The following is a 26,883-nucleotide window of genomic DNA, read 5'->3' on the forward strand; positions in this document are numbered from 1 at the left end:
CCACTGAAAGGTGAAGCTATTAGATGCGTTCCCCTTGTTCACAAGTGTGGGTACATGTGCCTGCACATGGAGAGAACAGAGCAGAATGTCAGTTGTCTTCTTTCATTACTCTCTACCATGTTATAGGGTCTCTCACAGGACTGGAAGCTTCCTGTTTGGGCTAGGCTTGCTTGTCAGCAAGCTCCCCAGATCCACCTGTCTGTCCCCTAATGCTGGGGTTATAGGCACATGCAGCCATGCCCGGCTTTTTACATCGTGCTGACTCAAACACAAGTGTATGTTTTTGCAACACAAGTGTACTTACCCACTGAGCCATCTCCCTGGCCACCACCTGCTTTTTACTATGCCCTAGTCTTATAACCCCAGGTCTCAGACATTCATTATTCCATATCAAATACACAGTTGAGCCCTGGGAATGCTGTCACCTAGTCACTGAAGCTCTACAGGTCTACACACAAGGCTTGTGTCTAGTTTCAACTACTTCAGCATCCACCGAGGCAGTGCCTCTTTGGCTGATTCCCAGGCTGGACCAACACTGCCAGGCTCAGACCCTTTTGGGAATCACTGTCAAATTAGTTCAGGAGATCAAAGCCCGCACCTAAAGACAGTGCAATGGAGGACACCGTGAGCAGAACCATATACTGCCTGGCACTTTGCATGTGTGCTAAGACTTCTATTTAGTAATAATTTTCTGTTGCTTTTTCCTTTGTGGGTTTGTCTAAAATGTCAGTACAAGTGTTGCTGGCCCAGGGGCTCTTGTCTGGGCAAAAGCGGTGGTCAGAGCTGTGTAGCCCCTACCCTGCCCTCCCTGCATGTTAGGGTGGCCTCCCCAACTCAGGGCCCTCTGTCCCCTGAAGACACAGTGAGGACTGCAGTCCTACCTGCTGCTGCCCTCTTCTGGGTCTCCCCAGGACTGCCTGTTCCACAGAAGCCAAGTCAGAGTCAGGCCCTGGAGGTCATGACAGCCAGGACCAGGAGGGACCCACCACTGCTCCCACTTGATGAAGCCACTAAAACCGGTACCAGGCATGCTGGCTCTTTCTGGGATTTTTATTTCTTTAAAATAATTCATACAAATGGTTACAGTCACAAACATGATTTTAACCAAAATATTGCTAGCCTACCACATCAGCAGGACGGCACCACGCAGGCAAGGGTCTGCCAACCCCTGCCTCCCCCAGGACAGACACCACTGGTCCTGAGCACACTGGGCACTGCAAACACTCCTCGGAGCTGCTCGCGATGCCGTCTTCATTTGGAACAAAGGGGTTCATGCCAAAATTAGGAAAAACAGCCTTTGTTGTTTTTCTAAATTATTCTAAAAATAAGACAAGCAGGTAGAAAAACAATGCACTGTGTGGCATAAAAAGAAAAACGGGAAGGATTCATTGTCCTGAGAAGTGTGCCGACGGCCACATTCCGGGGCACGTTCCAACGTAGAAAAGGAAAAATAATCTCAAACTGACTTGCTGAATGCTCCCTCAGGTTTTCTTTTTGTTGACAGCTAAGCAAACAAATTCTCTGTAATGTTCTAAAAACTGTACACAGACAAGAACATTCGTGATAGAATTAGCTACTAACTTCTTTTGCTTAACGAGGAACGCAAAGGACACAGGACAGTGAGCCAGCCCACAGGATGGGACAACTACAATCGACTTGGGGACGTGCTTCCTCTTGCCCCGCCTAGTGCACGCCCGGGCCAGTCTCTGGAGCGCCAAGGCCCACACTGGATGCCACCTCTGCACACTTGGGTCCAAGGGCATGTGGCGCCCTCCACCAGGCGCCAAGGCTGGAGAGCTCCTCACAGGCTACAACTGGTCACTCGTATGGTCTCTATCCGCCTCAGGCTTGACAGTCTGGCCAGGAGAAGGAGCGTGGGGTGGGTGGGCCACAGGGGGCAGGCCGTGGGACAGGGACATGGCGCTGGGAACAATACCTTCCACAGCAGCTGGGATGCCAGTGGGGGCCACACTCACCACACCTGGAGGGTACCTGCTGGGAGAGGAGAGCAGACGTGTGAGGTCATCTATAGAGAACTCCACCTGCTGCACACAGCCCTTTCTGCATGGGGCATCAGTGACCCTTGCGGTCCAGAAAGGTTGGGGGCAGTGAGCACCTGTTCAGTCTAGGCAGCATCCTTGCCTGGCTTCTCACCTGCGGTCTTCCCCAAGCCCATTCATTCCTTGACTCTTTACTACTCTGTGCCCCAACAGTAGTTCTGCCCAGCACCCCTCTGTCTAGGAGGCTCCTGAGGCCAAGTCTTGTGACCTCCTTCCCAAAGCCCCAGGTAAGCGGACTGCGCCATCCACTCAATCCTCTCCATTCCCAGGGCGGGCCTACAGAAGGGTGAATCCCCAGCCACATCACGGCCTACTGCGTTACCCATTGGCCACGGTCCCGGTTCAAGCCTCACTGTCCTGGAGGCTGTCCTCTGCCCCTGCCTGCTCACCTGTAGGCGGCCCCATTGAGCTCAGGGTGCACCACAGCAGGGTCCATGCTGGCCCAGTGGGTGGCAGCTGTCAGGTGGTCCTTGTTGACACAGTTTTTCAAGCTATCTGGGATCCGGCCTGGGAGGGTGGGAGGTACACCGGGGAGAGACAGCAAGGTGGGTTAAAACTGCTGCCTCTGCAGAGTCAAGAAGCAGGCCCGCAGCCACCCTTCCCCTCAACCCTGGGTTACTCCCCATGAACACCACAGGGCCCTGTCCACCTGAGAAGTCAGCTCCCAACCTGGAGACCTCAGCCCTGCACATGTGCCCTCAGCTCACAGGCCGCTGACAGCACTCAGCCTGGCAGCTCTTCATGTATGAAAATGATACATGTGCTACCCAACTTCATACCAAGGGACCCCCAGTGAGGACACAACCAAGTGTCACCTCCCCTCAACTGGCACAAAACAGACCTGTCAGTCCGACAGCAAAGCTACCCACCTGTGATGGCTCGCCGGATCTCCCGGGCCGCCTCCTCTCGCATCTCAATGGACGCCTGCTCACTGTACCATGCAGCATGAGGGGTGCAGATGAGGTTGGGGGCATCCTTTAAGGGTCCCTGGCTAAAGCTGAGGATAGCACATACCCAGTCAGAGAGGTCTGAGCACTCAGGTTTGGGGAGGTGCAGAAGACAGCCAGCCCTGGGATCTGATGGCCCCTGACCTGCTCCCAGGCATCTGTGAAAGTGGAACTGCAGGACCTTCAAACCTAGCCAAGGTCTTAACAATAATGGGTGGAAGGTCTTCGCAGCCTTAGGGGAGGAGCCCTGATGGGTGCTCGCACAGCCCTGCCCAGCAGAACAAACCTTAGGAGTGTGGGCTCTCACACACAGACTCCACTGCTAGCTCTTCAGTAGCTAACCACTCATTGGTCCGTGACCCCAAAGATGGGTTTTGTCAGCTGTCAGAGCCCCAGCAATCTGCCCAAACAGGACTAGAGGCTGCATGCAAAGCCAAACTAGCCCTGGCCCCATGGTTACCTGAGGCTGGGGACCATGGACCATCATGGACATCAAGAGAAATAGAGAAACAAGCCAAGCCCTAAGCCTAGCCCCTAACTGTGGCCAAGGCTGGATAGAATCTTGAGGCTCTTGTCCCCACCTGAGAACAGACAGCAAACCCTCCCCTAACCCAGCCAACAGAAGGCCAGAGCTGAAAGATAGTCTCCAAATCATAGTCAGCAGGCTGATGGGCATCTTGGGGCACAGGGGCACCTGAAGGGCTCTGATTCATGCACGTCCAGCGCCGCGCCACGGATCCGCCCTTCCTTCAGGGCCTGGGCCAGCGCCTTCTCGTCCACCAGGCCACCACGGGCCGTGTTCACCAGGAAGGCTCCTTGTCTCATCTGAGAAGACAGGATGACCATGTGAGTGACTGACACTGGAGCGTCTCACTGTGGTGGCGCACCCACAAGCAAATCTCACTTCCCACCCACCCGGGCCAATACAGATGAGTTCTGGGAGGGGCCCTGGGCCAGGGTGGGCAGTGGCACTAGCAGGTCCAGCCTGGTGTATCAACGCAGTGAGACAGACCCGGGCATCTAAGTGCTGTTGCTGTCTTGGCCAGAGGTCCACTGCCTCCTGGGGTGGGGGTGGGGGGCACATCCTGAGGGGAGGGGGAGGGGAGGAGAGCTGCAGCGCACCTGCTTGACAGTGAAGTCATTGATGAGGTGGTGGTTGTGCTCGTTGAGGCCACAGTGCAGGGTCACGCAGTCACTGTGGAAGAGCAGGTCCTGCAGGGTGCTGACACGCTGCAGCCCAAGGGCCCGCTCGATGCCGTCAGATAGGTACGGGTCATAGAAGAGGACGTTGAAGCCAAAAGCCTTTGCCCGCAATGCCACCGCCTGGCCCACACGACCTGGCAGAGTCAAGATGAAGTGAGACATGCATCCTGAGGGCCTGAAGCTGGCCTCACAGCCAGGATTCAAGGGCTCTCAAATATAACCCTGCCTGTCTGCCAAAGTTCTGCCAGGTCCCCGAGGCCTCAGTCACCAACATTCGGCCAAGGCACCTGCTCCCAGGTGCTGAGGCACCACAATCAAGGGGTAGGAGCTGGCTGCCCCCTCCAACAGCCTGCCACTGATTAGCTATACTCATTGGTCTGCAAAGCCATACACAATCAGCTTGGCCCCCTTCCCTGACCACTGGGTCACTTATCAGACATCCTTGGAATCTCAGTTCTGGTGTGTGCCACTAACAGTGTATGTAGGGACCATACTGGACAACATTCTCCCAGATTCATATACCATTAGAATCTAGCAGCACAGGGCTGAAGAGGTGGCTCAGCAGTTAGGAATGTCTGCTGCTCTTGGAGAGGAACCAAGTTCTGTTCTTAACATCCATGTCAGGAAGCTCAGAACCACCTTTAAATCCAGCTCCAGGAGGATCTGATGCCTCTGGCCTCTGTAGGCACTGCACTAACATGAACATACCCCGCCCCCCACACACACACATTAAAATAACAGAAATAAATCTTGAAAGAAAAAAAAGAAACAAAAAACAAGAATCTAGCAGCAGAGAGGGTACAGTGCACACAGTGTATCTGCCACCTTCCTGGCCCAACTCCACAGACCTACACCCTGTGCCCTCTGAGGCAGGCCTGGCTCTGGCATGAGAGCCACAGGCTCATGGCATGGGGATGGCTCCACATATCCACATATTAAGTGCATGCTGGATACAGAGGGAGCACAGACATCACAGTTGTCGGTAGGAGAACGCTGGGACACAGTCTCTCCTGCAAGCATCCATCAAGAGAAAAGGTAATACCCACCAGGAAAAGAGCACTGAGGAGTCAGGCATCCTGGCAGGACACAGGGGGCCAGGACAGCCTCCCCAGGAAGTTCAAGTTTGTGGGAGACATAAAGGTGATAAGAACAAGTGTGAAGCAGCAGAACCAACAGGTAGGGCAGGGCCCACCAAAGCTCAAACCCCCCTCCCCGGGACTCTGCAGGATTAGGGCTCAAAGGACAAGGAAGGCGAGTCAGGAGGGCTTCTCCCCAGCCTTCATAACCAAAGCCTGTGAAGGAATGCTGAGGCCAGGGGCCTGCCTGTCACAGGCCAGGAGGGAGGACTCTGCAGAATCTAAAAGGAATGAGGGAAGGGTTCTCAGTGCAGGACAGCTGCCACAGAGAATGTGGGCAGTGGGACACGGAGAAAACCCTCCCCAGTGTGAGGGCTGGGGCTGCCCCGAACATGGGCAGAAGGCACTCTCAGAGAGCTGTCTCCTGAAGTACCAAAAGCTGTCAGCCAGCACCAGGCCGACTGACGTCCCTAACAGCACAGAGCCGCCACTCTAGGTATAAATGTCCTTTAATCTTGACTAGTCCTCTCTAGAGGAGATTTACATACCACAGACATTGTAACAGATGAAAGGAAAACAAGCAGATCCACGGACGGCCCAGATGCTGGCATCAGCTGAAAGGACTTTTGATAGCTGCTGAGAACACGTGTCATAGGCACGTGATAAATTTGAGAGGACAGTGAGCTCCAGCAGAGAAACTGTCCTCTACAAAAGACCTGGACACACATTCCAGAGCTGGAAAAGCTGTATCTGCAGTAAAGAACCCATCAGAAAGTCTAACACCAAAGACAGAACAATGGCCAGCAGAAATGACCCCAACTAAAGCAGAAAGGAAACTAAATTAAAAAAAAAAAAAAAAAAACAAAAAACCAACCTTTTAAAGCACAAAAGACAATCAAGTTTGGGAAAGGAGGAGAAAAGATGTGCCATACCAACATTCAGTCAGCGAAAGCTGTACGGTAAGAGTGACAGGCTGGGTGACCGTTAAGAGACCACAGTAAACAACAGAGCTCTACCCCACTGTGCTTTCCATCCCATAAAGCATTGGCCATCACAGCTAATGCCAAAAGGGCAAGAACAAAGAACGGAAGCAAGTGAAATACGCTGGAGGAGAGAGCACAGTGCATGGCAGGTGACCCAGCAGGGCACAGGGAACCTACAAACCAGAATCCAGGGAAACGGCAGGGTGGGTCAATATGCAAAGACCAAGTGTGTTCTAAACACCACAGGAAATTAACACACACAAACTGTAACAGTAGTTATACCAAACATCTGGCCAGAGGGCTGGTACCTAGGTTCTATCACCAGCATGGGGCAAGCCCATTAACAAGTTAAACAAGCTCTGTGCAATGTTCTGTATTGATCAGTACAGAATGCTGCTAAGAGAAATCAAAACATGAAATAATAGGGTCATGTATGTCTTGAGGACATGTGTGTGATTTTCAGAGAGCAGTGTTCTCACAACACCACAAGAGCTAAACAAAACACAAACTGATAAGCTGATTCTAAAGTGGAACTATCAAAAATGAATGACATGGCCAGGTGTGGTGGCATACATCTTTCATCCCAGCATTTGGGAGGCAGAGGCAGGCAGATCTCTATGAGTTCAAGGCCAACCTGGTCTATAGAGCAAGTTCCTGAACAGCCAGGACAACACAGAGAAACACTGTCTTGAAACACGCCCCCCCCCCCACACCAACAAAAGGAAAAGGAATGAGTGACTAACAAGGTTTTCCCATGAAGTAAGGTCTCTTGACCCACAGCAAAGTGTGACTGCTATTGAGTAAGGACATTCTTGTTATAGACCAAAGAGAACTAGGGAGAGGAAACACAACTTTGTTCAATGATGCATTGTGGATACCAATCTGAGTGTTCTCAACTCGGGTTATTGTTAAAAAAAAAAAAAAGGAGAGAAGGCTATTTCTGGACTGACAGATACTACTTGGTAGTTAGGGACCAAAAGAGTTAGCAAAATCCAAAACTTTTCAATCTCTCTAAAGATGATGTCTGCTGTGGTAATTTGAATTAGAGTGGCTCCCATAGGCTCATATACTTGAATGCTTGGTCCCTAGTTTGTAGACCTGTCTGGCAAGGATTAGGAGGAGGTATACGGCCTTGTTGGAGAAGGGATGTCATCATGCCCCCCCCCCCTTCTCTCTCTCTCCCCCTTGTGCTTGTGGATCAGACGTAAGCTCTCAGCTACTTCTCCAGCACTATGCCTGCCTGCCTGTTACCATGCTCCCCACCATAATGGTTATGGACACAACCTTCTAAAACCATGAGCCTTCACATTAAATATTTTATAAGTTGCCTTGATCATGGTCTTTTGTCACAGCAATAGAAAAGTAACTAAGACATCTGCCAATATATTTCCAGAGAGCAAAGAAACAAAGAAGCAGCCCGGGACCAAAGCCCCCAAGATCCAGCATCTTCTTCCTCCCCATGTCCTACAACACCAACACCAACACACAGCTCTACAGAAACAATGCACTAAGAAAAATGAGGAGGAGGAGGCTGCAGAGTGTGCAAAACTTTCAGCCAAGAGAATGAAGGAAGCCAAAGAAGAACACCAGGAACAGACTGTCGGGAGATGCAGGCTGTACTTGCTGAGAGCTTCTACTTCTAAGTCTGAGTGAGTCCAGTTAAAAATAAGTCTTTAAGAATAAAAAGCTGGGCAGCTGGGCAGCATGCCTTTAATCCCAGCACTCAGGAGGCATAGGCAGGCAGATTTCTATGAGTTCAAGACCAGCCTGGTCTACAAAGCAAGTTCCAGGACAGCCAGGGCTGTTACACAGAGAAACTTTGTGCCTGGGTTGTGAAATATGGTGCCTTGAAAAACAAAAAAATACACAAACCAAAAAAAAAAAAAAAATTCCTGCATTCACCTTGGCCAGATTACTGGGGAGGCAGAATTGCTAACAAATCGCTACCACTAAAACCTCTGGGCCCGTGAATTTATTGTTCTTATGGAAAGACACAAACATGTTTGCCTATGTTTCTGGCATAATACACTCATAGCACTAGGCAAGGTGTATGACTCTGGTGGTCTGAGACTGTAAGATCACGAGTATGAAGCTTCTAGAAGAAAGAAGATCTTCACAGCACTGGGGTAGGCAGAGACTACTTAGGACACAAAAGGCAACAACTTGTAAGTAGTAAGCAGGATTTCTTCAGAACCAGAAACTGCTCTCGTCACAGATGCTAAGTGGGTACCACGTGTCAATACACTTGTCTGACAAGGCCGAGGCAGAACACAGATGGAATCTTGCAGATCCACACCAAGACGAATGAAAGAGAACACAACAGGAGCCATATTTCACAACCCAGGCACAAGGTTCTCTAATGGCCAGGCATTCCAGCAGGAAAGGCACTTTTTCCTCTGCTATTGGAAATGTGCAGATTAAAACACAAGAGGTACCTGGCGGTGGTGGCGCACCTTTAGTTCTAGCACTCAGGAGGCAGAGGCAGATGGGTCTCAGTGAGTTCGAGGCCAGCCTGGGCTACAAAGTGAGTTTGTTCCAGGACAATCAGGACTGTTATACAGAGAAATCCTGTCTCAAAAACAAAAAAAAAAAAAAAAACAAACAAACAAACAAACAAACAAAAAAAAGAGGCAGCACTAATGCTGACATTAGTGAGTGTCAGCAAAGTCCGAACTCCTAGGGCAGTTACCCAGCTAAGACGTGCCAAAGCTACACACCTGCTTAAAGAATGCCTGGGTGGCCTCCTGCCTGCCCTGTCAAGTCACTCCACTTCCGTTAAATCAAAGAAAAACAGTGTCACATGCACAGAGACATGTCTAAACTTGTTCACAGCAGCTTCATCTGTCCAGTGGTTAAACAGACCAACAGAACCCTGTCAACAGTAACAGCTACTGAGGAAGACAGATCCGTGGAGAAGACCTGAACCCTTACGTCTGTTGAGGGAGCACAGACCCAGGGCCCCTGTCCTGGGGCTCCACTTCAGCAGGACTTAGGAACCTAGCAAGCTGTGCCAGATGGAGCACAGACAGCAGGCAGGGAGGGCTTGCTGCAAACAGACAGGGCTGTCCCAGAAGGAAATACACCGTATACTCTGTGAAAGATCAAAGGATGTTTTGGTTATAAGAGGCAAGAAGGAGGAAAGGCAGAAGTCTCCGGGTGTAGAGGCCAACAGCCATGGGAAAGTAGCTGGTACATCCATTACAGAAGCAAAGCTTACAGCCCACACTGCCTATGTGCCCTCACTGACGAACCAAGAACTAACCACCATATTCCACACAGGAGACAGCCTCACCAGGTTGTAGAAGAGAAGAGCAGGAGATACAGGGACACTGGGGACACATGCTCATGTCCCTTCCAGAGGGAGGCCACAGTGTGTGGAAGCCAGCCCCAGACCTATTCTGTAGTTGGTAGACAGCATTACATAGGAATAGGGGGTTCTCAAGGTAGAGGGTCAACAACTCAGGAGCCTTTGCTGTGCCGAGGGGACAAAATTCACCCTCCTTGCTTGTGTAGACAGTACACTCACACACAAGCATGCTCACATGTATAACCACATCTGTGTCATCTACATCATCCACATGGGATACATATCACCATCCATGTATCTTGAGCCCTAGGGAGCTCTGGGGTGGCTACAGTGGACAGCTTGACACAGCAGAGAGGACAGCAGTGTAGGCCAGTAGGTAGTCAGTGGCAGCCACGTGGTCCACTGGACAAACAGGCATTGCAAGACAGCTTCCCAACACTAGCGAAGGAAGCAGAGGCAGAACCACTCTAGTAAGGAAAGACCAAACAGACTACTGGAGGGCAAGCCCTGAGAGTGGGGCTGCCTGACCACCCAGACCTGCCAGTGACAGCCCTGACCCCTCACTCCAGCCAGGCTTATCTTTCTTAAATCCTTCCACACATCTTGGTGCTAGGCCTGAGGTAGGAGGTGCTATCTTACCCTATCTACTGGACAGGGAGGGCACATTCAGTGCTATGGAGCACAAGCCCTGCCATGCATGTCCACGAAGACAGCAACAACCACATCCCAGCCACCTCCTCCTGTAACTGAGGTGACCTACACACACTTCCCATCTCTTGCTCCTGGCAGCAGCGCTGAGGCAGGAGGACAGCACAGCCAGGGTCAGCCAAGGGTAGGCTGCCTGGTGACAAGGGAGCCCTCAAAAGTAAAACTCTAGCACAACTTACTGCGCCATCTCTATGGTACACACACAGACGGGCACTCACAAAAAGGTGACGGCTGTGAGAACAAGTCAGGGAGCATGGGAACCAACGACCACCTTAGCAGGGCAGAGACAGGCCGAGGCCATGCCCACTCAACTACTCCAGAGCTGTGGGGAATGAGTGTGTATGCAACCGTGTCTGTACAGAAGGTGAACATAGCTGTCTCCATGTGTACACTATGTCTGTTTAATCCACATGTGACACAGGTTACCATCAATGTGTGATGCTTACTTGTGCTCTTACGTGACCTCTGTGGATGACACCTATAAAAGACATAGCAGGGTGTCTCTGGCCCTGCACAGGGACTACTTATCTGATGTCCTATCCTGGGCTGAGGACAGCAACACAACCAGCAAGTCCAGGGCCTCAGCTTTATGAAGTGAAGGGTGGCAGATGGGCACAGGTTATTTGTGCTGAATCACAGTGGCTAACGCACCTAGTCCAATGATGCCCAGGGTCTCTCCACGGATCCTGGCAGCTCCGGAAGCCACCTCTCGGATCTGCTCCACACTCTGGACCCGAGTGCCTTCCCGGAGTGCCTGATGCAGCCACGTGGTTCGTCGGTACAGGTTCAGGATGTGGCACAGGGTGGAGTCTGCCGTCTCTTCCACAGATGCTGCGGGCACATTGCACACTGCGATGCCTACAAGATATGTGGAGACACATGTACTAGGCCCACAGACTCCTGTCATCCACAGTCAGAGCTGCTGCTGCCAGAGCATACCCTAGGGTGGTGCTTCAGCAGGAGCATTCAGAAGACACGTCCCCCAGCCACCTAGGAGACTCCATGTCACTGGGCATACTCAGGCCCGTACCTGTAGCCTTGCAGAACACAGATGTGAACTGCAGGGACTACTCTCTGTCCCCTTGTTCTATTTCAAGTGAGTCATTTCTGGAGGGTGTGTGGGTCCTGTCTTGGTTCCTCCTTGTGTCAGGTACCTTTCATTTTTAAGATAGTTTCCAAAAATGTCCCGTCCTCACACCTTCGTAGGAAGCACAGGCAGAAGCATCCCGCTGGGATATGGGAAGTAGAGTTGGAGCCAAGGCCATTTGGAGGACGGGCTCATGGCTGGGATGATGGGGTCCTCCTCTGGGGACAAGGGCCAGGGGCAACCCAAGGCAGCATGGGCCCTTGGGAAAATTGGGGCACCATGGTTAGGGAAGAGAAAGCTCCATCTGACTTGCTCGCAGGACAGTGGGGGTTGTGGAGCCCTGGAGCCGGGCCATGCTTGGCCTGGGAAGCCGTGGGGAACTAGAAGGTGTGATACGTGTAGTGTCAGCAAGTCGGGGCAGTCAGCCCCAAGTTGTGCCTTGGCTTTGGCCCTTTGCTAGTATGGCCATGGCTGCTCAGGAAGGTTAAGTGTCCTATGATCCAGATGGGGAAAGAATTGGGCATTAGTGGCTTCATTAGTAGCCACCTGCCCACCCAGATAACTCAGACGAGGAATGATCAGGGCATTTGCCTATCCTCTGTCCTGTTTGCTTATTAGCTGCACTCAGAAACAAACTGTGCCCCCACCCCAAAGACAGATGGTAAGACCCACCCGACTCTCCACAGCTGAGTCTAAAGGAACCAAACTTGGACTAGCACTGGGCCATCCCCAGCTGCAAAGTGGAGCCTGTGAATTCTAGGGACTACAGAGACAAATGGTGGGGCCCTGTCCAGGGAGGGGCAGGTCAGCCATCAAGGTTTTGGCCCCTGTGGCTTGCCAGGGCTGCATGAACTAACAGAACAAGACTGACTTTCCCACCACACTACTGAAGTTCTCAGCTGTCCCGTGGTTCCCAGACAGGTCAGCTCTAGCCTCCCTCCGCAGCCTTAAGGAGCCGAGGAGCAGAGTGATGTCAACAGCACACTGGAGAGTGCAGTCCTGCTTTGTCAGTGGGCCACCAGCACAGAAAACAGGCTGCTCTAGAATGGCAAAGTATGGCTATGCTGTTTCAATAGAAATCCACGCACAGGTACAGATTTGTGCACGTGTGTACAATTTGAGCACATGTTGCTTCATGTGTATACATGCATGGCTTTAGCACACATTCCGTTTTCTGCTGTCTTAGGAAGAGGGCAATGACCTCTCTAACTGGCCCCTCGTCTCAACCCAAAGCCTAGGGCCTGGTAGGTTGGTGACAACAGAGTGAGTGAAGTCACACCCCCATCCTGTGCTGTGCACCACAACCTGCCCTACCCAGAGCCCCAAACCGCCTTCAATTCAAGGGGCAGTCCCAGCTCTACTGATTGTCCAGTAGAGCTGGAAGGTTAAGTGAGACCTCTTGGCCATGGGAACAGGGACTTCAGAGCTCCTACCTAGATCCCCAGCTGACTTGATGTCAATGTTGTCAAACCCACTGCCAATTCGGACGATGATTCTGAGGGCTTTGAACTTCTCCAGATCTTCTCTGGTCAGTGTGATGGTGTGGTACATCAGGGCGCCCACAGCCTCATTCAGTACCTGCATTAAGGGAAAACAGGCTGCTTACAAAACTCCCAGGACCCACCAAAGGTACCCAAAAATGCTGAGTGGCCAGCCTCCAAGAGAGGCAAGGGAGAAAGAGGGAACACAAGGGAAGACACCGGAAACACAATGAAGGGGCAGCTGTGTTCTCTCAACTGTCTCAGACAGAGCAGCATGTTACCAGCAGAGTCTCAGCAGAGTGTCCAAGGGCAAAGACTAGCAGCAGCACCTGCAATCAACCAGACTCTATGCCCAAAACTACGGGGCCCAGTCCACACCAGTCTCTGTAGAGAAGTACCAAGAGGACCCAAGTTAACAAATATATCCAAAGGTACTTGTCACCTGGGAGTGGGCAGGGCCAGCTTTTAAAAGAGCACCACGTCCTGCACAAGCCAACTCCACCTGTCCTCTTCCACACTGGCACACCACATCCTGCACAAGCCAACTCTACCCATCCTCTTCCACACTGGCACACCACGTCCTGCACAAGCCAACTCCACCTGTCCTCTTCCACACTGACATACCACGTCCCGCACAAGCCAACTCTACCCGTCCTCTTCTATACTGGTACTTCCTGCTGATCTGGTTGGCTGTGGAGCTAAGGTATTTTTCTGGGGCAGAGGCTGCTCCATGTGGAAAGGCTAGTGCAGCCTCTCTTTGCTACATCTACACGACCTCAATAGCCAGGTGCAGGACAACTGTCACTGAGGCAGAATGGCCTCATCTGTCGCAAAGAACCACAAGGGCGGACATAGTAGCCTTTCCACTCATGTTGGGCCCAGGAGCACCTAGATTACTACATGAGGAAGAAACAGCCAGGTGCTGAGGGAAGATCGTAAGAGGCTGAATCAAGGGCCTCTGGAATGGTGGGGTGAATAGCCCTGAAGTCTATAAGCTCAGGGCAGGACTGATGGCTGCCCTTGGCTTCAAGGGAATCAGGGCCACATATACTACTTAGACCTGTGTGGGAAAGTGGGTACCCATTTGACAGTGGAGAGGCATGGAGAGCCCATGTGAGAAAGAGTGAGTGGGGAATGGGCAGCTGAGGCAGCACAGGGGGTAAGTGTGGGCTCCCAGAGCCCACAAGTAAGGGAAGATTTAGTTAAGTCCTTGACAGCTTCATGCTGTATGGACTTCAGATGGGCAATCACAGCACAGGAAGGACCTGGACAGTTCCACAGAACAGGAGAGGCTGAGGGACATGGGGACCAATCCCACACAAATGATTATTGCTGAGGCCCATGGCATGTACAGTAGTGCAGACTAAAAATAGACAGATCTCAAGGTAGCATTGGAATGGGTTTGTAGTTAGGGACAGATTTAGCACCTGACATGGGTCCCTCACTATGTTGGGAAAGGGTTGGCTGTGGGCAGGACAGATCCACACCCTGAAGGTATGACATTTGTTGCATATCAACATGTGTGTATGGACAGCCAGCTTGCTTCTTATCCTTAGCACTTACCCAGGAGAGTAATGTCTTTTAAAAGCATGTTTCCGATGTCCTACAAATGTGCCAACAGGGAAGGGTGAAATCAAATCATCTGGACCGTTCATGGCACTGACTATTGCCAGTGCTGACCCCTCCATGATAAAAGCCAGTGTGTTTATTTCCTTGAGTTAATTTCCTAGAAATGGAGGGTCCTCTGAGGCTCTAGAACCTGTTGTCCAACTGACAATTAACTTCTTCATGCTACCACTGAGCTTTCTACAACTAAAAACACAACCTACTGTTCATCCACTACTGGTGCTTGAATTTGCCTTCCTGGGTGAAATCTGCCTGTCTGTTTCTCTGTGAATTTTCTCATAGTGTTATTTTTAATACCTAGTACAAAATCATCCGGCTGCAGGACAAAAACATACTAGGTTTGGGCTTGCTAGGTAATGGGCGAGCCAGGCAGAATACCACAGCCCAGGTCTACTCCCCATGTACCTCTCGTATACTCTCTTTAGTGTTTCCAAGGAAGCCTGCTGAAGGTGGGTGCTGTAGGCCCGTCCCCTTACACTAGGCCTCCAAGAATACCCTCTGCAAGCAACCGCCCACATGTCCCTATCCACCAGCTATGTGATCCCAGTGACTTGACCCTGGTGTACTTGGTGTCCTCCATACCAAGGGTCCCAGATGTTCACAGCAGGCATAGCATACAGTGACTAATGCATTCCAACCATCCTTGGATGGAAATGGGCCATGAGTGTACCCAGTAGCAGCAAGTTCTGAATGGAGCTCACACCCCAAACCACACTGAGGTTTCATGGTCAGGGCAACACTGGGTTCACTGTGCCAACCTCCCTTTGACAGATCACTGAAGCTCCAACCCACACTGGATGGTTTTATCACCTGATATGCATAGGAACAGCTACCATGTGAAACTGCAGCTCCTCCCATCTCACCATCAAGCCTGATATTTTTCTGCTGACACAGTCATATCTAGGCAGAACAGACACTGGCTGCTGAATCCTCTGCAGACTCTCCAACTTCACAGACACCAGGGGGTTTTGCAGCTATTCTTCTCCACGGAGGAAAGTGGCATCCAGGCTTTCAACTGTATCAGGGACTACCTGACCACCTGGAGGTGAACTGTGAGTTTTCAAGGGACCACAGAGGGGCTTGCTGAAGTGGTTGACAGAAGCAGTGCTTCTCTGGCCAGCTTTCTGCAAAGAGTTCCTTTTCCTGCTCACTTGGGAGGGCCCGAACGTCTTACCTGTGACCCTTGGGCCAGAGCACAAAGGGCAGTGCCCACTTGACCTCACTGAATTTTACCAGTTTACTTTCCTGTGTCATTTGAGCACGCCTACAGATTCCCTTCTAGACCTGCATGTCTTCTCTGTGCAGATATGTCAGAAAAGCACCCTTCTCCTGCTCTTCCAATTGCCACCATCCAATCAGAACACCATCCCAGCCCGTAACTTAGTTCACCAGCATTTTGTCCGTATACCTGAAGGCCACACACATTCCTGGGTCCCCTGCTCTGTCCCATCAGGGCACTAACAATGAGTCTCAGAGTCTCAGTACACTCTGAAAGGGGGAGCTGCTGGCCAATGGCAATGGACTCCTGCACAGTGAAACCCTCTTCTCTCAACCTTTGTCCTGGTTCCAGATGTATCTGCAACATGAGCCCAAGGTCAGTGCCTTGGCAGTCTGCTGGTGGCATGAGACACTTCTGCCCATTCATTTCTCGTACATCTTAGTTGCAAGGGACTTCCTCTGGCCTGGGATGTTCTGCACCCATGGGTCATCTCCAGTGGGGACTGCCCGCTGCCCTAAGCCCTCACTCAGCACATGCTGGGAGTGGTGTCCCTGTTACTTCTTTTTCCTCCTGGGCCCGTGTAGTCCTGAGCTGAAGGTCATTTGGCTGAGAAGTTGTACAGTACCCAGCCCAGGGGTGTTCTGAGATTCCTGTCACAAGTGACTTTCCCACACCAGTGGGCATCTCCTAGCCCCTCTCATAGTCCTTCTGGGTCCATGGCAGAAGAGCTAAGGTCTCTGGGAAGTTTTCTTCATCGTGTTCTTCACTGACAGTGTAACATTCTCATCTGCAATGCAGACAGTGACACTCAGCCAGTTGTGAGGACTTCCTGCTCTAAAAGGTGGAAATCCCCACGTAACAAGGATATATAAGACAGTTACTTCCTTTCCACACATAGAGACAGGTGTCCCACATGTTCGGTTACATCTTCATAGTCATTAGGGTACCAGACTCCGGTCTTGTGGCTGTGCCATTCCCAGTATATGGCTTCCCTCTTATGGTACAAGGTACATACCCAAGGCTTCAGCCACCATATCTGATTTCCAGCCAACAGAAAGAGGGAAGGTGATTTCCCTCAGTGACATCCACCCAAGGTGATGGGCACCTGTGGGTCGTCCCTTTCCTAAGACAGGCAGGATCTGTGGCAGGATACAATCTGCACAGCCATATCACCAAAGGGCACTGGGGGGCTGCCCAGTTTGGGCCTCTGTGAATCAAGCTGCCATACCTTCAAGTACAGTTGACCATGAGAATGCATGTCATGTGCTAGGACAAAGGCCCCCAAGTATGGCTGCTAGAATGCTTAAAGGTTGTATAACAATATAGAACATGCCATGCCTCAGGCTCCAGGCCCTTCACTAACACATTGTTCCCTATGTTTGGGGAAATCTTCCAGCACTGTGTCCCCAGCTTTTGCATCTAGCTCCTTCCCTCTGAGTTCTGGGTTCTATTAACTTGCCTACTCTTTGCTCCCACTCTCCTCCCATTCCCCAATTTCTCCACCAGGCCTAAGATTCAGGACTTCTGATCCCTTCCTGCCTACTACTATGCCCTAAGTGGTAATTCTCCCTTTTAGCTTTGGTGTCTTGCAGCTCTCTGTCTTCTATTGCTCCCCCATACCTACTACATGACCTTCACCAAGGCACTGTCTCTCTCGTGGCTGAAAGCAGTCCAACCCACAGTCAGCCTAGGGCTCCCATAGGTGAGCAGCTCTGTTTTCCTCACAGAGCCTTGCCTCCTTGTAACTGCGTATCTACATGGCAGTGACAAGTGTCCAAAGACTACAGACACACAGAGGCCAGGCTGCAATGACTGTCCCAGATGACTTTGCAGCCACTGGGGAGCAGGGCTGTAGGTCCACTCTATCCTAAATCTCACACCTGGCAGACTGAGAAGGCTGGGTAATCGGCCAGGGAAAGGTACATTCAGATATGAGTTTCACTGCCCTCTGGGTCTGAGGCACCATCTGCAGTGGGCCAATAGGCCCACCCTTTGAGGCCATGGTGCCACCAAGAACAGAGCCCACCACTCCTCCCAGAGGAGCAAATCTCTAGGCTAGCCAACCAGAGCATCCACAAGAGCAGACGCCAGGTCCCTCATGGTTGCAATCCCTGAAGTCTTTTTAGGTTTGTTGTAAAGAATGTTTTCAAGCTGTCTCTAGTGCAAAGTCTGAACTAGCTATGACACAAGCAGAAACCAGATGAGCACACTCCAGGTTACAGAGGAACCCAAGAGATGTAAGCAAACATCAATCCCAGAAGCTGCTCAGAGCTGTTAGCCACCCGACAACAAGCTCTAGGCAGGTACTGTGGGTGAAGGTATCGTGTATTCCAGGTAGCATCCAGCATGGTCACTGGCAGATGCCCACAGTTCCACTCCTTCTAATGAACTGGCTGTGATGTAAGAAACCAAGGAAATACAGAGTAAGCTCATCTCTACCTCCTGACAAGGCCAGGTACAGTGATAGGCCACACAAGACCACATGGTATTTAGACCTACGGTGGCCAGAGGCCTAGGAGCATGACTAGTGTTGTGTGCTGACTCGGATTGCAGCCTGAGGTTGCATGGCCCATGCTCTGGAGCCCCCCTACTCCCCCAAGAAACTTGGCCAACTTATGACACTACCTTCTCATGGATCTCCTGTGTGGACTGTGCATCACAGAAGGCTACTGTGGCCACATCCTTCAGGATAGGCATCTCCACTGTGCAGTCCCGGCCATCCAGCAGCGCCACCAGGGGCCGGGGGTGCATGGGCCCGTTCATGATGGGAGGTCGGACGCCTGCAAGAAAGGAGCAGAGCACTTAATGCCCTCAGCAGCTCTAGTCTGTGACCTAAGGACTGTGCTACCCACTAGAGCTGGAGAGATCAGCCCTGAGAATTTGTTTTACTCGGCATCTGTTTACACAGGGCTTTGTAAAAAGCGAATTGAAACTGAAGAAAGAAATGGAGTTTGCGACAGCTCACTGATGACTGAGTGGACTCAGACCATCAAGCTCTCGAGGGCACAGGACCTGAAATCCCTGGAGACCCTAGCGGGGCAGGGAGACAGGAGAACAGAGGAAGTAGACACAGAGGAAGTAGGAGACACCTCAGCCCTGACTTCCTATAGCCATAGGCTATCTTGTCAACACAGAATGTACAGATCACAAAAGGATGGGATTCAGGAAAGTGCCTGGTCACTCTTTGCTGCCTAAAGCCACTGTGTGACTGCCCAGAACCCCACAGAGACCACAGCAGGTGACCTGATCTGGTATCATTCCTAGTGGTAGATTTCAAAGGCCAAAAACCTGTGAGAGTAAAAAAGGGCTACCACACTCTGAGAACCTACCTCCCAGATCAAGGTGAGAAAGAACCTTAGGCCTGGAGTGCAACTCAGTGGAGCACTTGCCCAGTGGATGTGAGGCCCTGGGTCTGTTTCCTAGCTCCACCAAAGCCTCTATGGTTACAAAATCAGCTTGTTCCCAACATGACACCCTAGACTAGACCCCACTTGGGGCTAGGTACAGTACCAAGGGCTTCACAGGTACACAGCCAACACAGCAGTCCCAGGTACTGTCTGGCCACCTTGGGTAGGGCAGCAGACACCTTATGGAGACCAAAGGTAGCTCCACAGTAGCAGGCGGCACCAGGCAGGGCCTTGTCCAGCCCTAGAGCCTCCAAAAGAGTCAGCCAAGAGAATGGACCATAGAGAAGGCACAGTGGGGGGGGGGGGGGGGTAGGCGGGTGGAGGACAAGAAACAAGTTTCCACACAGTCCCCACTGAACAGGCCAGAGGTAGCCAGCCCTGCAACAGCTGCTGACTAGTGAACAGCAGCCTGTGAAATTCCCAGTCACCTTTCTCGCCTCTAGGTGCAGAGGCTGCCCCAAGCTGCCAGTGCCAAGGAAGTGCCTCAGAGAATCCATGTCACAGAAAGGCAGTGCTCTAGGGGCTATCACACCCATGTACAGCAGGGCTGGTGGACAATCACTCCTGAGTGCTTCCAGGCCTAGAACTGGATACCTGGGTTGTGACATCGGTCTCACTGACCACCCAGAGATAATGGAGCTGCCTTCTAAACAACACTAAGCCCAAGGTCCAGCTGTGGAACAGAGAGGTGTTGCTACACAGAGCCTGTCCCCAGTGTCAATGTGCCTATGAGAAGACACAGCTATACCCTTCCATGCCTTCATAAACAATAAAAGTAAAGGTGCCAAGACTCAGTGGACCCAGGTGGGGTCTGCAAGGTCCCCGGTCTGGCACTTGCATATTCCCTCCTTGACCCCTGTGGACCACATCCCTAACTACCCTTGTCACCAGACAGCAGAGGTGGACAAACAGCAACAATCCACTTGTGCTCCAACTTGGACTTACCAAGTGGCTTTTCTCACATAAAAGAATTCCTTCTTGTAGCAGGTAATGGACTTATTACTATTTTAAAAGGGTTGATACACATCTACTTTTCTCATTCCCCAGCTTGAACAGCACATTCTGTTTGAATGTGACGAGCGATGTCCATGTCCACAACTCCTCTAAGACTACAAAGCAAGTCCTCAGTGCACAGCCTGAACCTACTGCCTAGGAAATGGCCTACACCTCATGGAGGACCTGCCCAGCCTGATGGAAAACCCACTCTCTCGCCCTATAAACAACTCCTCAGGGAGCACCTATGGATGTGGGTCTTGCTAGGCTGGGGTCTGAGCCTGGATCTTCATCTAAAAGATGGGTATGACCCCCAGATTCATGTGGGAGAACAAAGACCAAGCCCTCTAAAACCAGCGGGCTCGTGGCGCCTCCTCTCCATGCACAGAGCTGCTCCAGGGTGAGGGTCCTCCCAAAGAGACCCATCCAGGAGGCAGACAGATCTAGTAACTGGATCCATGCTAAATAGGAACACTAGTCCAGGGCTGAGCTTACTTAAGAGCCTTTCCCAGGTGGAAGACAGAAAAGACCAGAAATCCCTGCTCAGCCTAGCTCAGGACCTCAGGTCTGCATTGGGGCACGCACAGCCTCAGAACTGATGCTCACGCTTCTTCAGGTAAAGCCTGGCCTCACACCCACCTCCACACCCTCGAGATACTTTTCTGACAGAAACCAACCCCTAGCACAGTAGCTGAATGGCTGCTGGCCAAGGCAGCCTGTAAACACCAAGCACATTCCTCAGGCGTCCCAGTCCTCAGCCGGAGGTCAGCCTGCCTAGCCTATGGCAGTGCAGCCCACGTCCCTCCTGCAGGTCCTCTGCAGATGGCTTCACCTGGCACCCCCTACCAACCTGACATTGCTTAATTGGGGCGGGGTTTCCACGACCATGAATTCGCCTGTCCAAAGCTTTTTGTCTTCAGAATCCCCAGGCCGAACCGCGTCCTGTCACGGAGCCTCATCCCACGTCTTATTGTCTCCAACCAAAGCTCTCAGGCTTCTGCTCCACAGCAGCCACTGAAGCCTGCGTCGGGTTCAAAGTCTTACTAAAAATCAAACACAAGAGACAAGTTAAAATGCCATCAAAGGCCAGCTAAAACTCAGACTCGAGGAAGCTTCCTGAGAGGGAAGCTTGTGCTACATCCTTAACCCTGTCCGGTTGCAGCTGCCACAAGACCAACTGGACAGCAAGACACTCACTCAGAGTTTGTGATTCCAGGTTGGGGCAAGCCCCCAAGTCATCTAGAAACAGCTCTATGGTTGGCTACCCCACCAGACTTCTGGCTCAGCCCAGATTCCACAGTGTTATCAAACTGGGAAGTAAAAGCAGCCAGCAGTGGGTACTTGGCCACACAACCACAGAAAGGGCCTACCAGCTTCCCTGGGACTCTCTCCTTTATATTTACATTTCCTGACATCTAAGGCAGTCCCAACCATGTCCCAACATGGATCTTTGAACAAGGCTATCAGGAAAGCTTGTCAGGTACTGGCTTCCCAGCATTCTACCCAACTTCCTTCCCAGGCCCTGCTCAAAGCATCCCTGCACCAGCTAACAGTCAGTCCCTTGGTTCACCTGAAAGTGCTGTCCAGCTGTGTTGAAAATGCAGGCCCTGATATCCAAACACATTTTGGCAGGCCCTGTAGCCCAGCAACCTAGGATACCACAGGTGAGCACCAAGCCAACCTCTGAAGCGTGTCACTGAGCAACCAAAGCCCTGGTCCCTGTTCTTAGCATGTGAACCCTACACAGGGCCAACCTCTCAGTTTAGCTAGACATCAGGCTGGCTAGGATAGAGCCTGGCCTTGACACCCTTCAACACCACCAAGAGACAAGACCACTTGTCAGCTCAGGCTCTGGAAGCTCATCCAGAAAGGCCACACGTGACCACCAATCCAAGGCAGGTGGGGGCCTCAGGACCCTGCACCCAGTGTATTTGGGGGACAGCTCCTTTCAGAAGGCTCACATACGTTTTCACAAGTTCTCTCTGTGAGTTCCCAGCACACGTGCTCAGTGATGGCTTCCAGGAAGGACATGCCCAGCCTTGAGGAACACCACGGACAATGCAGAACCAGTCAGTAAAGCAGCAACAATGCCCTTGAGTCACAGTCCTTCCCGTGCCAGGCACCTGCCACAGGCCCGACTCTCCCCTTAGTAGGTGCCATGATAGACTTTCCCAGCAGAGGGCGCCAAGGTGCCACTGCAGAAGGAAAGGACCTGAAGTCAGGATGCTGGAAGCTCTGACAGACCTGTGGCAAGGAGTGTTTGTTCCTTGCATGGATCACTGTGTGATCTGCAATAGCAAAAGCAGCAGCTATCTTGGCCGTGGGGACTCAGGGACCCTGTCTCAAACTACCAACCAATAAAAATCCTGGGAATGGCCAGCACTTCTCAGCTGGGACCAGATCCCTCCTACCCTTCAGCCATCCCCCATCCTCTTTAAAGGTAACCTGGGAAGGGATTCTGAAGCAACAGAGGGAATCTCCTCCAACTCTAGGCACAGATCCCTCTGGGGTACAAGGCCAGCTCTACTCCCAAGCAGCCCTCTCTGGTGACAAAGCTGTCCTATGAGCTGGTCCCTACCCACTTCCAGAGGCCAGAGGACAGAATCTGGCCACTCAGATCAGGTGGAGGCAGAATATGGAAGTGCCTGCCGCCTGGCAAGAATGGAGCTGAAAAGTAAGGGCAACACGGAGTAAGGTAGGCCAAACAGCGCTCCATGAAGCTCCAGGCCAGGCACTGCCAAAGGCATGGGTAAAGCACAGCAGGACGATGGGATGGTACGGAGGGGCGGTGTCCAGGAGAAATAAGAGTGTCACAGCCAGATGTGACCTATATCACACACACCAGGGAGGCACAGAATAGAAACCATGATAAAAGGCATGGATTTGCCACCAAGACTCATTTTCAGTAATGCTGGTCAACTCTGTGTGTCTGTCTGCCTGCGTGTGTTACAACAGAGACCGCAGGTCTTGATACCTGAGAACACCTGGCCATTTCAGTGCCAGTTGGGAACACTATCCTCACTAGAAGAACATAGGTCATATGTGATATTCCAGCTTATTAGGGGCAGCCCCCCTCCCTGCCCTTCTTAGTAGGACATCTTCCCAATGCTGTAGGGTGGCCGGGCCTGGTAGAGGACACAGAGGTCATGCAACTTACAGAAAGCTTCACTGGAGACTTGTCTCCAGACAAAGCAGCCCTGTGTGTATCTCCACTGGAGACAGTGGCAGGCAGAACATCACAGCCACACAGAACTAACAGCAGGGACAGCAATGCCTAGGGAGAGATCTTTCTGGGTCCCCACTATCTATGCCTCCCTGTGAGCTACAAAACCCGCACCCCCAGCCCATACAACATCACCCCGAGTCTGGCAGATTTTCCCTTGAGCCGCCCAGGCCAATGCAGCCATGTCCCTCAGTCTTCAAGCTTCTACACTGCCTATAACACAGGTCTGACACTAACTAGAGGACATGCAAAGACCTAGGACCTCACAGCAGCAAAGTCGGGTAAGACTGACAAGAGGCCACACTAAGAGCTTCAACTTTATAGAAATGAGCATGTCTCCTAAAGATACCACCCCACAGTCCACAGCCTAGGCTCTGGGAAAGATTTATGGTCACGGCCTTCAGCACCTAAGGGAAAAGGGCACTGCGGCTGCTGCAGGAATGCAGAAAGATTCAGGAGGCTGAGCATGTCTACCACACAGAACTCATAAAGTCACCGTTGACAGTGACTGTGAAGATACAGAATGCAGACTTTCAAGTGACATGGCTGAACTACAAAACCAACTCAACATAAACTGCTACTTCTCTTATGTAGCAGCTTACATCCCAGGGCTTGGAGGCAGGCCATCCTGCCCAGCACCATGCAGGCCAAGTCCTCTCCTGCTACCAGCAGGATAAAAGCTAGTGTACAGGTACTGCCATGCAGCAAGGACCCCAGGACATTTCTGCTTCACACACCATGCCAAGGAGCCACAGGGCCACGAGGTAACATGGGCAGGGTTCTACCCCAAAGGGGTCCTCAGCAGTACCTAGGTCTGAGGATGAATGTTCACAGAAGCCTGTTGCCAGGTTACACTGCAGGGCAAGCATCACTCTAGTTCAAAAGGCAGGCAGGAAACAGTGGGTTGTGGAAGGCCGGGGGCCAGGGACCTGATCCTACCTGGGACCCTGAAGGGAACGCTGAACCTCTCTGAGCCTGAGGCCCATCTGGAGAGAGGGTAAACACACAGCTGAAACCCAACTACAGGCCCACAGGTGACAGACGAGAGATAAGAGGCTAGAGCAAGAACAGTGTATGACTGAGGCCCCACCAAGAATCTACAGGCTTCAGTTCATATTATGCACAACTAGCATGGCACGGTGCCCGCAAACATCTGCGGAAGCGGGCTGACACCCACAGCAGGGCCATGCCTGACCGAGCTCCAGAGTGGAGCAAGGGCAGCGTCAAACCACAGCTGCCAGCCTAAATAGTAACAAGACAAGGAAACACACACAGTTCCGGAGAATAGTATCACCCCATGCTGTCCCTGAACTTGGCACATCCCACAGCTGGTACCCCATGTTGTAGATGAAACAGAGAGATCCCACACGAGCCCAGGCTCATATTCATGTCCACGGCTATCATTCTTCCAAAGACCATACTGCCTGAGGACTCAAAGATGTTGGCCCACTCTATAGCAGTGGACCTGATGTCCTGTGCGCTAGCTACACTGAGGTAGGCATCCTGTACACTCCTGTTTATGATGGACACAAGCTCTCTGATTCTGGAAATGACAAAGCAGAATCATGAGGACACATACACTACCTGGGGGAAAAAACCACGTGGTGTCATCTTGCTGACACCCTGGCTCTCAGGGTTTACCTTCCCGAATACTGGACAACTAAACTTCCCTTTTCCTTCCTAGAAGGCAAATTTGTCCTAACCAATCACAAATTCATCAGGACTGCAAAGGTTTGACAGGCAAGGCCAGGATGAAGGCTGTCCTCTTAATTTCTGGAAGGCAATGGGCTGGGCCCGCCCTTCACACACCCCACGGGAAATTCTGGCCTACAACCCTGATGGTCTGGGTGCAGAGCAGCTTTCCACACAAACACACACCCCCATATATACACATAGGCCTTCAGGGAGTTACAACTCCAAAATGGTGCAGTCTTGGAGGAGGGGTACCCACCACCAGCCCAGGATAGAGGGCAGGCCTGGAAGCCCTTACCCTGCCACACCCTGAAACAGGCTGACAGGATCTGCGAAATGGCCTTGTCTGATAAGAGGTGCAGCAGGCCATCACAGGGCGCCTCCCTCCTTCCCTCCTGCCCACAGTTCCCTATTTCCTGCTGCAGCACACGCTGCAAGGATTCTTCCTCTGCCATCTTTCAGGCTATGAGGAAGAAGGCAGTGTCCTTGTGAGGGCGGAGATGGGTCCAGGCCCTTTCATTAGTAAGGTAGATGAGCCAGAGAGGGGGGACACCGTGGGGCTCTCGGGCGATGGGCAAAAGCTCCTTAGGGCTCCGCAACCTCTAGGCCGCCCCGCCCGAAGGTGGGGTCGGCCCCACTGCGCGTGCGCCAGGCTGCGCGGCCCGAGAACGCCGCCAAGGAAGGACTGCCCTCCACGGCGGGACCCCTGTGGTTGGAGGACTTTCACAAATGAATAACAAACTTAAGTGGTCCAAGGCCAGGGGCCAAGCGGAGCATCACTAAGTCGCCTGGAGGCGTGATGGGCGTGTATGCCACCCATGTCCCCTCAGTGCCACCTTTTGAGAACTGCCCGCTCTCGGATCTGCCAACCCCAGGCCCAGGCGGGATCTGCAAGCTCGTCACTCCGGGAACACCTAGGTCCCGCCCGGATGTCCACGGGAAGGAGCCTCGCGGGGTCACGGACCAGGAATACAAGCCCAGCTCGGTCACAGCCTGGGTCGTAGCGCCACAGGCCCCTTTGTCACCTGCACGGATCGCGAGCGGGCAGGGGAAAATAGGGACGCGCACTCATGTGCAGCAGTTCGCGCATGCGCACCGCCCCGTGGCCACACCGCACGCCCCCCCCTCCCGCCGGCGCGCTCACCGAGCGCGCACGCGCACTCGCACACAAAGCCAGCGCCGCGCGCGCCCGGCCGCCCCGCCCCCGCCCCCCGCCCGCAGCCGGAAATGCGCGCGCGCGCGCGGCCTTACCGAGCGGCAGGCCCTTGTTGAGCAAGTGCGAGCTGCCCATTGAAAGGCGCGGGTGGCCGCGGCCCCGATGAGTCCGGCGCTCTCCGCCGCCGCGAGCCCTGCGCCTGGGGCGGCTTCGGCGCAGTCTGCTGCTCCGCCCGGCCGCCTGCGCCCGGCCGCCGCCGTGCCGAGCCGCCACCGCGCCGCCAGCCGCGCTCCGACCGACGAGCGGGCGGGGACACGCGGCGCGCGCGCGCGGGCGGGGCCTCGGTTGGTCTGCTGTTTGCCGGCAAGGCGGCGCGCTGGACGTACGCGGGCGGCTCAGGGGCCGCGCTGCCCGCCGGCCCCGCGCTCGGCCCCCACCACTCGCGCCCCTCCCAGGCTGGATCCCCTTCCTGGACACGCCCCCAGCTGTTCCCGCCCCGGGCCTCCCCTCCCCTCCCCTGCGCGTACCCGGGACTGCGCCTCTGCCACTCCTTGGCGCGGTGACCCGGGCCGGAGCCCGCTTGGTGGAGCAGCCCATCCGCGTGGGGCGCTACCGGGCTGGTTGCCGCGGCCTCAAGCGGACAGCGAGAGGGGCGCACCCGGCCTGAGTACGGCTGGAGCTGGGGCTGCAGACCCAGGACCAGGAGCTGGACAGC

General features: G+C 52.9%; 1 protein-coding gene across 4 annotated transcripts; it reads right to left on the reverse strand.

Annotated features, from left to right (window-relative positions):
- Positions 1 to 1,031: 1,031 nt before the first annotated feature.
- On the reverse strand, positions 1,032 to 26,488 carry Ctbp1 (C-terminal binding protein 1). Of its 4 annotated transcripts, none has more exons than XM_028870742.2 (10): positions 26,264 to 26,488; positions 20,948 to 21,140; positions 18,323 to 18,477; positions 12,805 to 12,949; positions 10,936 to 11,142; positions 4,130 to 4,344; positions 3,702 to 3,832; positions 2,930 to 3,057; positions 2,450 to 2,567; positions 1,032 to 1,992 (listed from the first exon to the last, which is right to left on the reverse strand). In XM_028870742.2, exons 2-10 carry the CDS (start codon positions 20,952 to 20,954, stop codon positions 1,809 to 1,811), a joined length of 1,290 nt encoding a protein of 429 aa, XP_028726575.1. In that variant the 5' UTR covers positions 20,955 to 21,140; positions 26,264 to 26,488; the 3' UTR covers positions 1,032 to 1,808. The 4 variants fall into 4 exon arrangements, with proteins under 4 accessions (XP_028726575.1, XP_028726574.1, XP_028726573.1 ...); XM_028870741.2 differs by having other exon boundaries at positions 1,032 to 1,995; XM_028870740.2 differs by lacking the exon at positions 20,948 to 21,140 and having other exon boundaries at positions 26,264 to 26,483.
- Between the last annotated feature and the right edge of the window lie 395 nt (positions 26,489 to 26,883).

This window comes from Peromyscus leucopus, chromosome 7, assembly GCF_004664715.2.
Source record: "Peromyscus leucopus breed LL Stock chromosome 7, UCI_PerLeu_2.1, whole genome shotgun sequence".
Classification (NCBI taxonomy): Eukaryota; Metazoa; Chordata; class Mammalia; order Rodentia; family Cricetidae; genus Peromyscus; species Peromyscus leucopus.